Consider the following 12,787-nt stretch of genomic DNA (forward strand, 5'->3'; position numbering starts at 1 on the left):
AATCGTAAGATCTTCATATTTTTAATGAAATTAGTACACAATCCACCTTTAGAACGGTCAACTGTATTCTCCAGAACTCGTGTCAGTTTTGATAAAATCACAATGACACAATCAAATGGTACAAATTCAAATACAGTAGATTAAACTGTTGACCCTCCAAAAGTTATGTTCGTTGGTATTATTTAAAAATATTATACACAAACTTAGACGTTTTCATTACTTTCAAAGGCACTGTACAAAGAATCGTATAATGTTGTAGAACATATGAAGTTGCAATTCATTTTATGCACAAGTATATTGTATATTTTATATGTTACATTTGAGAACATGACACACTCGCAAAAAAATATACACGCAACCACCCATCCCCACCCATCCCCACCCACCCATCCATCCATTTTACCATGCATGCAGGTACATACATACATACATACATACATACATACATACATACATACATAAGCACTGTGGCATTGTACACTAGTATTGACTAGTGTATTGCAGATTGTATTTACTTATGGTAATGGTGACGACAGAGTTAATTGCCGTAAGGCAGTTCGTGGAGTTTGTGGAGTTGATGTTGAATCCAATACATCACTAATAAGCGTTGATCGGTTGGACGACATATTTTGTGAATTGTTTGTCAGGGAATTTGAATTATCATCAAACACATCAATATCCTTTAAACAAAAGCAGAACCGTGAAAGGAAAGAATAAAATACCCGACGAAATCCGGAATTCAGTTTAATGTACAGCATTGGAATAATGGCTGCATCACATGCCGCGAACCAACATACCATTTTGAATATTGTTGGACTGATACAGGAAACGCAATACGATCTTACACTTTGAATAATGAAGAACGGCGTCCAACATAACAAAAATGCTCCCAAAATGATTCCAAGCTTTTTGCAAGCACGAGCCTCTATGGATTTATTTGAAGCTGGAAAAGTCCCCTCGCGGTTGTTTCTGCCACCTTCTGATTCCCGATCTGCTGACCCAGGTATTCTTGCCGCTGGCTCTACGACAATGTGAATACGAACACTTCTTAATCTTGTTGCCCGAATTACCTGGCAATATACTATGAGTGCCAAGGCGTTCGGTACCATGAACGATAAGACGGCATAACAAAGAGCCGCATCACTGCTCAATCGAAGAAAACACAAGGTGATGTGATCAGTTTGTATGAAATTTGTTTGGTCATTTGCCAAGTTGTTCCAACCTGCGTAAACAGGTGTAAAGGCAAACACAAATGCAGTCACCCACAGTATGACGATGGCTGCACATACACGAGTTTTTGACATTAGAAATTTGTATCTGAAAGGCGATTTAATAGCCAGGCAACGGTCGATAGTTATCAATATTATGTTCAACACGGATGCGATACTACATAAAATATCAATTGATACCCATAAGTCACAAAAAATGGGTCCGAAATACCAATGTCCTGAAAGATCAGTTATTGCTCGGAAGGGCATCACTATAGCTCCGGTGAGGAGATCAGAGAATGCCAGACTTGTGATAACCAAATTAGACGGTGTTCTTAGACGTTTGAACGTAAAGACGGCATAGAAAATGAGGATGTTCCCGATAAGTGTAAACAGAATTATCACCAAAAGCAATGTACCGATGGGAATCCTGAGTTGAAGGGTGTCTGAAGTTGCGTTAACTGCAGCCAACTCAGGGTCACCAAATATATCATCTTCACCCTGTCCAGGTGAGATTGGCTCAGACTCCGGTTCGCTGATAGAATCCATTGTTTGTATGTCATAGAGAGTTGTACCACACTTAGTCAATGAGCAGAATGGCAATACTACTATCAGTCATGTTAGCAAAGAAATCGTCACTTGCTCTTTAACCGGGAAAACGTAACGCAGATGGAAAAACTGCGGTTAAATGGATCGTGTCCAATGTTAAGACATGGTGTACCGTTATCACCCTGCCTTCCTTTCATCGGCAAACTCAACGCAGTGGTTTGAATCACGGGATCACCTAGTATGATTGACAAGGTGTGCACATTTCAAAGTGCTCACAATACTTGCACATGTGTCAGCATTCCGATTCGGTGCGGTTGTCAAGGTTACAAGTGCATTACACGTCTGTCTCGGTCCAGTCGGTAGTTGGCATGGTTTGTTTTATGAACAACGCGTATTGATACATTCATATGAGATTGGTCCTCATATCACCATGGAAATGTGACACCTTCACTAACAGCTCTAGAGTATAAACTAACAAGTCCACGAACCGAAACTACAGTAAAAAACATTCAGAATTTGAATGTGCGCATGCGGTTAAGAATGACCAATGAATTAAGAAACTTGATCTGACATAGTATACACTTTTGAATTGGATGTATTTGATGCGTTCTTGGAATATATCCCTTGCGGATTTTTTCATTTGTGGGGTCTTTCACCATGATTTTGGTGCTATTTATTCAACACACTATCACTGACACACTGTGATGAAATTCAAATCCTGTGATAAAATGATTCCTAATGGTTGCAGTTTTCGGTCAACCACCTGACCCGTGTACTACAGAGTTACTGTATTGTTAGATTGCCTTGGGCATAACTGTCATTTTATTCATATTTTACAAGTGAGAAAATGAAAGAAAAATATTGAAAATCAGTAAAATTTAATTCTAAGGTTAGTAGAATTAAAACAGTTGCAGTATAAATTTACGACACAAAGGCTACACAAAATTAACCATCATAAAGTTGTCACTCCATTCAGAGTAAACTATTTACGAATTTTGTGACGATAAGGTCATTGTGTAAAATTACACAGGATACGAACAATTCTGAGTTCAAGATTACTATATTTTACTGTATTTAATAATATCTATGTTATAGGTATTGGAATGGATGGATGTTTTGTAACGTGTGACCCTCGGCTTTTGTGTCAACCTACATATGTAATAATGGCATGACTTTGTGTCATTTTCGGGGGTGGGGTGGGGGGTTTACGATATCCAGTCGCTGAATACTTATCATGTTGTGCACCATTGAGTATCATTCTTAAATAATTCTTGTTCCTCTTACCTTTCTGTTCTCCTTACAGTTTTCAGTTGATAAAGAGGTAACTTGTTTATTCTTAGATGAGCTTAACAAGAACTGATGTCCACTTAAATTGAAGCAGCTGTTCATTTTCTGTGTTGATCATATTGTCAGGGTTGCCTGCCTGTAAAAAATCACTATATTAGGTTTTGATAATGTACGATGTTGGTTAGAAATTTTGTAGGGTTGGGTGGAAATAGATTCCTGTAGAGTATGGTACAGATAAGTGACGAATACTACTATACAAAATATGTGTCTAAGCAAGGGTAGCTAAAGAACTTCGGACGAATGGGTACGTACATGTAAATATACATCTGGATTCAACAGTACACAAAATGAGCATTTCTATGGTAATGCTATCGAGGTCTGTTCAATTCGGTGAGAAGGTAATCCTTGTACTACGACACAATCAAATTATGTTCACAATATTATGCATTTGTAATGAGTTCATATTGCGATTGAAAGAAGTTCAACACTCACACTTGTACTTGTGTCGGTAATTGAAAACAGATTATTGCAGTGGCCTTTGCTGGCTGAATTCTATCAAAGCGTCAACGGCCGTGAAGAATGTAAATTTACACTGTTAATTCGACGAGCCTCGACCAGACTCAGCTGTGCTTTAGAATTGAACTCTGTCAGTATTACATAGCAAGAATCAAATATCGATAATTGACAGGTGCCACTAGCTAACTGGGTGTATTGTGTTATTCTGTCTCACTCGCACAATTTTACATCTAAATCTGGGGATGGTGATAAAATGTTGAGGATTGTTGTTATTACAAACACATAAGCAGAATACAAGTGTATCGTCGTTTTCAAACAATAACTTAACAAATTATAAAAACAATAACAAAACACATTTTGTGAATCATAGTTTGGCCTATGATATAACTTAATTTGGTATTAATTGAGATGCGTCTCAACACATATTGACTGTCAGGGGATACATTGTATGTGATTGTGAGCATTCATCATTGGATTCTTCATGTACAACCAGGAAGGGAGGGGATGGTGTAACTTCTTGATTCATTCACGCATGGTGCTGTAGTAGTAACAATACTAGTAGTCTGTACAAGTGGTGGAGTACACACTAGTCATATAGCTGGTTTGATATTTATTGACATAAGCACACGAGTGTCACTCGATACCTTAATTTACATGAAATCATATTTACTATTGCATTCTTAATACATCTGTATATCGGGTCAATGACCACCATTTTCTAGTTACTAGAATGTATACATTTACTGGTAAGGCAAGTATGCCGGATGTTTTTTTATGCACGGGTCTGTAATAATTGTCGGCTTTTACCGAAGTAGGTATTTAGGATTTATGTTGCAATAAGATTCGTTGACAATGTCGTCATTTATTTTTTGACAACGTAGCATTAATGGCTCTAATCACACACACACACACACACACAGACACACACACGCATGCACGTACACACACAGACAGACAGACACAGACACAGACACACACACACATTCATCCATATATTTTACAATATATATATATATATATATATGTGTGTGTGTGTGTGTGTGTGTGTGTGTGTGTGTCTGTGTCTGTCTGTGTGTGTATGTGTATGTGTATGTATGTATGTGTGTGTGTATGTATGTGTATGTGTGTATGTATGTGTATGTGTTGTGTGTGTAAAAGCACTCTTCTTACTTGTCTGTGGTAAAAGGCAGATTTTATTCACACCAGGAAAGAATTCGAAGTGAAAGGGGTGTAACAGAAGGCAAATCTCAAAGTATAAATGTTATTTTGTTTCACGACTTACACATTGAACGAGTGAGAGATTTTTTCATCGTACAATTTCACATGTTGTACTAGATATACATACACAGAGACTATATCTACACATTGTCGCTATTCATATTAACGCTTAGACTTATTCTATATTGATCTTGACCTTTGACTTCAAGGTGAAATGTCAGCATCATATTCCCAATTTCCCTTCAATATAAGATTTACCCTGGAAATGTCACGTATTACCGATGAAATAACTACTATAGGCGTTACCTGATAAAATATTGAATGCTCAATATATACGTTACCTTGCAAAGTCCATGACTCGATATTTCTAACCAGGAAACAATCTCAAATTAACGTGGTTCGTTGATTTCTACCAACACTACCAACTTTTAATATGTTACTAAGCATTTGATAATTAGTTTTAACGTGTTACTGCTATTAAAAGGAGGATTAGAAAAATATGAATGTACATTAATTTGTGACAAAGAAAACAAGGCTTGTATTTTATTAACCTAATCTAGAAAACGACAAATCTGAAAGTTGTAATCATATTTTATATTTCATTTTTGGGAGATTAATGTGCAAAATATAGTCTTCTTCAAAGGTTGACAATCCTATGCTGTGAAATGCGACAATCGTGTTTATCTTCATTTGGTCTGAGGATTATGCATGTTAAGTTAATAAAGAGAGTTGTTTTTTTCTAGGTACTTGAACACCCTTCGTCGGTTTTACTTCAGTTTGTTAACTGATGTATATATACGTATATGGCACCTTCACTTTGTTTAGCTAGAAGCAATTCTTCAATATCAAATAGTGTTATGAGCTTATGGTATTTTTATTAGTTAGTGTAATTATAGCCTGCAAACATCCCAAACACTAGACTAGTATGAATACGTACAACGTTCACAGAATTATGACAATTAATGTCTTACACCTTTCAATATAATTCAATCAAGAGCTAGTGTACGTATATTTTCCTGCTTGATAAATGTCTAGGGAAATTCAAGCAAATGTAACAATTTCGTGTACTGCCATGGCAACGTAAAATATGTCATTTTGCCTTCACTCATTATCAATAGAAATCACCCTGTCTTTTTACCTATAAGTCGTTCAAATCCTGTTTGCAATTATCGTAATCGTATTTCTGATACATGAACCATGAAAACTGATCATATGTTTGCCAGAGAGGCCATCGCCCTTACGTCATATTAAGTTCTCAAATGATGTCATCATATGCGTTGTTAGGGGTGTGTCAATGTTTAGGGTTAAATGACTGCCACGTTGAAATGTACGAATGAGAATTTTGACCAAACCGTGAAGATCGTCTTATTGAAGGGAAGCATCGAAATGCCGCCAAGTGAAGTCAAGAGGCGTAAGAAACCCTAGATTACAAATAATCCATGGACATTCAAAATGAAAATGTCTGAATTCCCAAGGAATGGTCAATAATGTGAAATGGTTCATTATGTTAGGAAAAGGTTTTTACAATACCGTTTCTGGAATACCAACTGTCGACGAAAGTAAAGTACAAATTCACTAGGCGATCAACGATAATGTCACTGCAGCTGGAACATTTTTGATCATCAAATAACCAAAGATATATTCATTCAAACTTCACCAGTTACTTATAAAATGGCATTGTAGTGTAGTGGCAAGTTTAAATCCAGAGCAAAAGTTTGGTTTGAATCTGTCACCGTAAAACTGTACAAGTTGTATCTAGAGTATGAATTTTTGATCAGACAACCACAATATATTCGCTGAAAATTATTAAAATACAATAATTAGACATTGTATATGTTAATAAGAGGTTGGTTTTATCCATAAGTAGTACATAAACAAGTTTAAATTGTGATCGCTGTTGAGGGCGCTGATTTTTGGGTCCGCACCCAAAAATCAATTTGATTTAATGTGTATACATCTAAAAAAAGTATGTTTACCCACAGGTCATACGATACTGTTCACAATATTACAAGTAAGTTGTTATACCTAGCAAAAGTTTTCAAAAATTGTTCCAATTGCAGCAAGTGCATCTTTAAATATTCCTGTCGTATAAGACCAATGACGAAGAGTATATTTGATTATCAACATGTCATCAAACGCTCTACATTTTCAAAAAATGAAATGTTCTCATAAAACTGAATTGAGTCGCGTAAGTAAATATCATTTTGTAATAATAATTCAGTCGTTGTTGCATGTCTAATGTCTTTATTATTCCGTGAATGGTAATTTTCCGGTATCACCGTAAATGAATGACTACTGTACAACTATACTATTTATTTCCCTGTCAGACTTTCTCCTTCCTTTACTTCCTTCCATTCACTTTCAATTGTATGTGTTTCTTTCCCCCGGAAACCATTAACTGTGCATTCATTAATTTTCATTAGCAATACGTTTTAATCTGAAAGGCACCGTTGCAAATGGTGACATTGATAAAGGGAGCCTTCAATAATTACAAAGATCGAGGGGGGGGGGGGGGCTAAAATCAATAGCTGTCCGTTGCATGAAACCTCTCTCAATTCCCTTTCTGCTAAAAAGCGACCCCCCTCGAATTCCGTCTGTAAAACATGACCCTCTCCCTGTTCAGATATAATTTTTAAAAGATGGTTTAAAACGTTCTCCCCGTGGCATAGTTAGAGCTCTGGATTAGAATATGAGACGTCGTGGGTTCGAATCCCACTAGAAACGTGAATATTCCGTGACCTACCCAAACCCAGGATGAGTATTCTATAGGCTCGATAGGTAGGCTGTATCACTTAGCCGTGTCTCAGTCGTGTTAATTTGGGGTGACTCATACAGTACACACATGAACTATGTTGCCGGGTCAGTGTGACTATGAGATATCCTCTGGACTCAGTCAGGCTGACTGGGAAAGACTTGACAGTTCCACAGCAATGTACAACATATAGCTTTGTCATGTAGTCCAAAACCTAAATGGATTTCTATAGAACTGTATGGTTGGGTTTATTCGTCTGCATAAAGAAGAAAATCGCTGGGATTAATTCTACGGACAATTTTTTTATTAAAAAATCCTTAAAAAATATGGTTTCAACCCTGTCAAAAAGGGACACGATTCCAAGAATCAATGCAAGGACTTGATCCCACCGCTGCCACCACTTGACAATTTCAAAGGTTTTACACAATGTAAAAGCATTGGTTGTTTCCCACTACTACTACTACCACCACCACCACCACCACCACCACCACCACCACCACCACCACAGTGAATCTGCGTGAAGACACGACATTAATCAATACCTGTGTCTGGATCTAATAGACAGAACTGAAGATCGGAACTCCAAAAAACTAGACAAGGTCAACATATCCATTCCCAATATCTTACCACACTGTTCCCCCTTTACTCCCTTGAGTTTCACTCCTCTACTCGCACCACAACTAACAATTGATTCACTTCATGATTGTCTGCAGTGATGTGACTGATATATACTCTGATATTACCTTAATGACAAGGCAGAGAGGGGATGTGGCAGAGGTGGGATGTGGAACCGGTGGCAGTAATGAGATGCAAAAATCTCAAAATAATGCAAAGCTAGATAATACAATGAGTCAAAGTAAAGTGTGGCCTTCCCCTAATTCCATTCTAAAACATTAAGTAAAAAAAATCATTGTGGTGGTGGTAGTAGTGGGAAACAACCAGTGCCTTTAAAACCTTTAAATTTGCTAATGCGGTGGCAGCGGTGGGAGCAAGTCTTTACCATAATTCTGGGAAACATGTCCCCTTTTGACATGATTTAACCCTCCTCTGAGGACCGATTTGCCTGCCTGCCTTTCTGCCTGCCTGTCTGCCTGCCTGTCTGTCTGTCTGCCTGTCTGCCTGCCTGTCTGTCTGTTTGTCTGTCGACAAATTGGTTAAACGTTTCGACATCATGCATGCATAACAAATGTTAGTTTGCAAACAATCAACCTCTTCATCATGAATTCCGTGCGGAGTTTTGCATGATACGTAGACTAACTTGGACAGCGAGACAGGCGTGATGTGAGTAAGAGTTTTGCATGATACGTAGACTAACTTGGACAGCTAGACAGGCGTGCTGTGACTAAGAGTAAGAAGATGTCTTGTCGAGTGTTTATTACCATATCCTTCTGTTACAACGTTGGTGTCTTGACACACATTACTCATGGGTTCAAATTATTTTTATTTTGACCTTTCGCCTTGACCTGCATTACAAACATAAAAAATAAAGCCATTTTCTACATCAAGACATCATAATGCGGTATAATACCTATCTATGGGTGCACTGCTTGAAAACTTGTGGTACAAATGTAAAACGTTTGTCAACACCTCAAATTACTGACGTCCATGTCAGTGACCAGTTGACAGGGTGAGTTGTTATGAAGTAATCGTACATGGTGTATTTGGAATATAAAACCCCGAGCTGATAGCCTACATACATTGTAAAGTACATCGGCGACTTTGTTGAAACTATTTCGATTAGCTGTGTCCATGACGATGACCTTCGGAATTTTACATTTCCTAATAATGTTATGTGAAGTTTTGACCGATTTACTCAATCCGTGAGATGTTTTCAATGTAATATAGAGAGTAATTCAGTATAGAATATTATAACATTGTAAAAGAAGGATTGACCGTTTTCATTGATTTAATAATTTAAATTATAGAAATGAATTGATTTACGTTTAAGATATTCGTACACATCTAGTTACCAAAACAAAGTTCTTTTAGATTGAGTCAGTGCGCCTTCGTAATTTTTAGACTCATTGTTTATGTTTTGTTCAAAATATTACCAAACACTGTAAACACATGTTTAACAAAGTCATCAATAACCGCCTTATCAGAATCCTGGGAAATAATACAATTCATTACTAGTATAGTAGTAAGTATATGAAGGACGTTGCCATGGTCACCAATTAGTGTCTATGACGTAGAAGACGTCATGATTTGTAGCTGTCAGCCTTGGCCTGTTAACAAATATGAAGTCTATCCTGGTAATTGTTTCCTCGTTCCGTCTTTGGTTTGACGGCTATTTGATATTAATCCAACCTCATGGTCACATGTTACTTTGGGTTACTGAACTCCTCCTTATGTTGATACGGAAGTACGACCTTTTAGGCACTGTACTGTTCTGTCATTCGCTCAGCTCATTTGCATGACAAAGCTATTGTCATGTCATGTCATTTCCGAGAGTCATTGAAAACATGTATTCCAATTAAAATGATACTTTACAAGAATATTGATATGCAGAAGTTATCATGTTACAAATTAATGCATCGCATTGATATTCCCAAGGCGAAATAACGTTGTTTACAATAACAATTGAGAAAGTCCCAGAGGAACAAAAACGAGAGATGCTGTTGAGCTTTTGAACGAGAATAATTTCTACGTTAAAATCAAGAAAACACGGGATTAAAAAAATGTTTGAACACTCTAATCGAAAAAGAGCTATTCATGTTGTCATGACAACTTATCTTTAGAGAAAGATTGACCTTCTACAGAATTCAAAAAATATCCATCGCCTTAAACCTGTGTAACTCTAGAGGTTAGAAAATCAAAGATATTACATTTCATGACTTAAAATGAATATTCATATTTCATTTTAAACCTTGTTCGTACAGTTAATTGAGAATCACCTGGCTATTTAGATTAGATATAGGTACACATTGGCCTACATTATTACATTACTACTGTCATTTTGGTTACCTGATGACGTCACGTTACAAAACAATTTTCCTTGCCTTTGGCAATGTTTTGAAATTGTAAATTTACATTTTAGTTTGCATTTCAATCAATCAATCAATCAATCAATCAATCAATCAATCAATCAATCAATCAATCAATCAATCAATCAATCAATCAATCAATCAATCAATCAAATTTCTTCCTTCTTTGTCTCGGCGTTAATAGATATATAAAACATTTATACTTTCTATTCTGTATGAACCCTGTGTTCGTTCATTCGAAAGTCACACATGCCATGATAAAATTGTTTTTATAATTACTTGAAAACAATTGCAAAACTGTTGCTCATTGGCCAAAACAATACGAGTACTTAAATCAAAACCAATCAAGAATGGACTTACAAACCAATCAGGTATGGACTTATAAACCTATCAGATGACTGGCAATTTGTTTTCCTGAAAAATTCTTCACTGCCGTTAAGTTGGTGGCTTGTGTATCACGAAAAGGCACACTGAACTTCTGTCAGTTTCATTTTGAATAACATCTGACATCTCAGTGTTATGGCTATATACAGTAACTCACTGCTTGCATTTATTATTGATTTGCTAACATCCGGGTCGTTGGGTGGCATATAAGAACCACAATTGAGATCCCAATTCAATGTACATGTAGCATAAATATATTGTTAATGAAGATTGCATTCCCAGATATGTGCCAATTTTTATGGGTTCAACATTTTACCATAAGAATTTCGATTTCATAAGTATATAAACCATATTTAAACTGAATGCCTTCCATAAGGGTATACTCTTGCAATTTCATGATTTTTGCAAGAAATTTAGCTCTATATCTGTGATTCGTCAAGTCTCAATGAAAGTTAGTTGTCAAAAATGTTGTTGAAATGCCGCCTCGCCTCCTATTCTCAGCACAGGAAAGCTTGCCATCCTCGACTTCACTCGACTTTCGTGATCCCCTACATACCCGGGATATGGCATGTGCGTGTTGGACTTCCTTCTGTCCCACCACGAGTTTACACATTTACACACTACGGGAAAATTGTCAAGATTTTATTGAGTGGCGCGCCCTCACTGTACACTAATTATATAGTGGTCAATGTATAGGTCACCATTATTGATACATTGTCGCGAAACTTTCTTCGTAGGCTAGGCGAGGCTTGGTCTATTTTCCATATTTTGACCACACACATTTGGGTATAAATTATAGATTATTACACTTGATAAATATGTGAGAGTGTATTTATATCCTGAGATACAGAGCTCGATAAATGATTATGTACAAGCCTTGCATCAAACAGCGGTAGTTTGTTATCGAGAGAAATCAGAAAAGAACATGGTAAAAAGGAGACGGTTTGAGGTCAATGTAATACTTCCTAAACTTCTAATCGAAAATCTAAAAAGACACGATTTCTCTTTATTCATCTGCGTTGGGTATAAATTATAGATTATTACACATGATAAATATGTGAGAGTGTATTTATATCCTGAGATACAGAGCTCGATAAATGATTATGTACAAGCCTTGCAACAAACAGCGGTAGTTTGTTATCGAGAGAAATCGGAAAAGAACACAGTAAAAAGGAGACGGTTCGAGGTCAATATACTTCCTAAACCTCTAATCGAAAATCTAAAAAGACACGATTTCTCTTTATTCATCTGCGCATTAGTGTGTGAAATTTGAAAATGATATAAAGTCCATATTTGACGAAATTGAAATGATGATAAATATTTCACCTGTTTGTGAACTCCATGCTCATTGTAAACCTATTTTAAAAATTGTTTTCTGGTGAGTTTGAATCACATACCCTGCCTCAGTCTTCTTTTTTCTCATGTTTGTCCAGCCAATGCAGAGTGCAGATCCCAGGGAAACACAAAATAAGGTTGGCACGAAACCCCTGAAAACAGAGTCTTTCTCAGTGTAGAGCATGCGCATGAGAATAAAGTTTGCGTCAGATTCAGATTCAGGTAGCATAATATTGAGCGTCATATAGCCTCAGATCCGAATAAACCCGACGGCAGTGAAGCAGAATCCTTCCCTGTAGTCTCAACAGTATTATTTCAGGCTTGAGTCCATCGGGTGTCTTTGGATCTGAGGCCATCTGACGCTCAATATAACTTTCATAATAAGATAATGCTACCTGAATCTGAATCTGAATCTGAATCTGATGCCAACTTTATACTTGTTTGATCGATTAATTACTCAAATTGGTCATTAATATTCATCGGATTATTACCAAAACCTAATCAGTGTTGGCCATTACTCTACGGAACATGTCTATGAAATTTCCATTTGAATT

At 36.7% G+C, this 12,787-nt stretch overlaps 1 protein-coding gene across 1 annotated transcript; it reads right to left on the reverse strand.

Annotated features, from left to right (window-relative positions):
* Nucleotides 1-515: 515 nt before the first annotated feature.
* LOC144446312 (D(1) dopamine receptor-like) lies at nucleotides 516-1,757 on the reverse strand. The gene has a single exon (XM_078136060.1). It carries the CDS (start codon nucleotides 1,755-1,757, stop codon nucleotides 516-518), a length of 1,242 nt encoding a protein of 413 aa, XP_077992186.1.
* Between the last annotated feature and the right edge of the window lie 11,030 nt (nucleotides 1,758-12,787).

This window comes from Glandiceps talaboti, chromosome 15 (assembly GCF_964340395.1).
Source record: "Glandiceps talaboti chromosome 15, keGlaTala1.1, whole genome shotgun sequence".
Lineage (NCBI taxonomy): Eukaryota > Metazoa > Hemichordata > Enteropneusta > Spengelidae > Glandiceps > Glandiceps talaboti.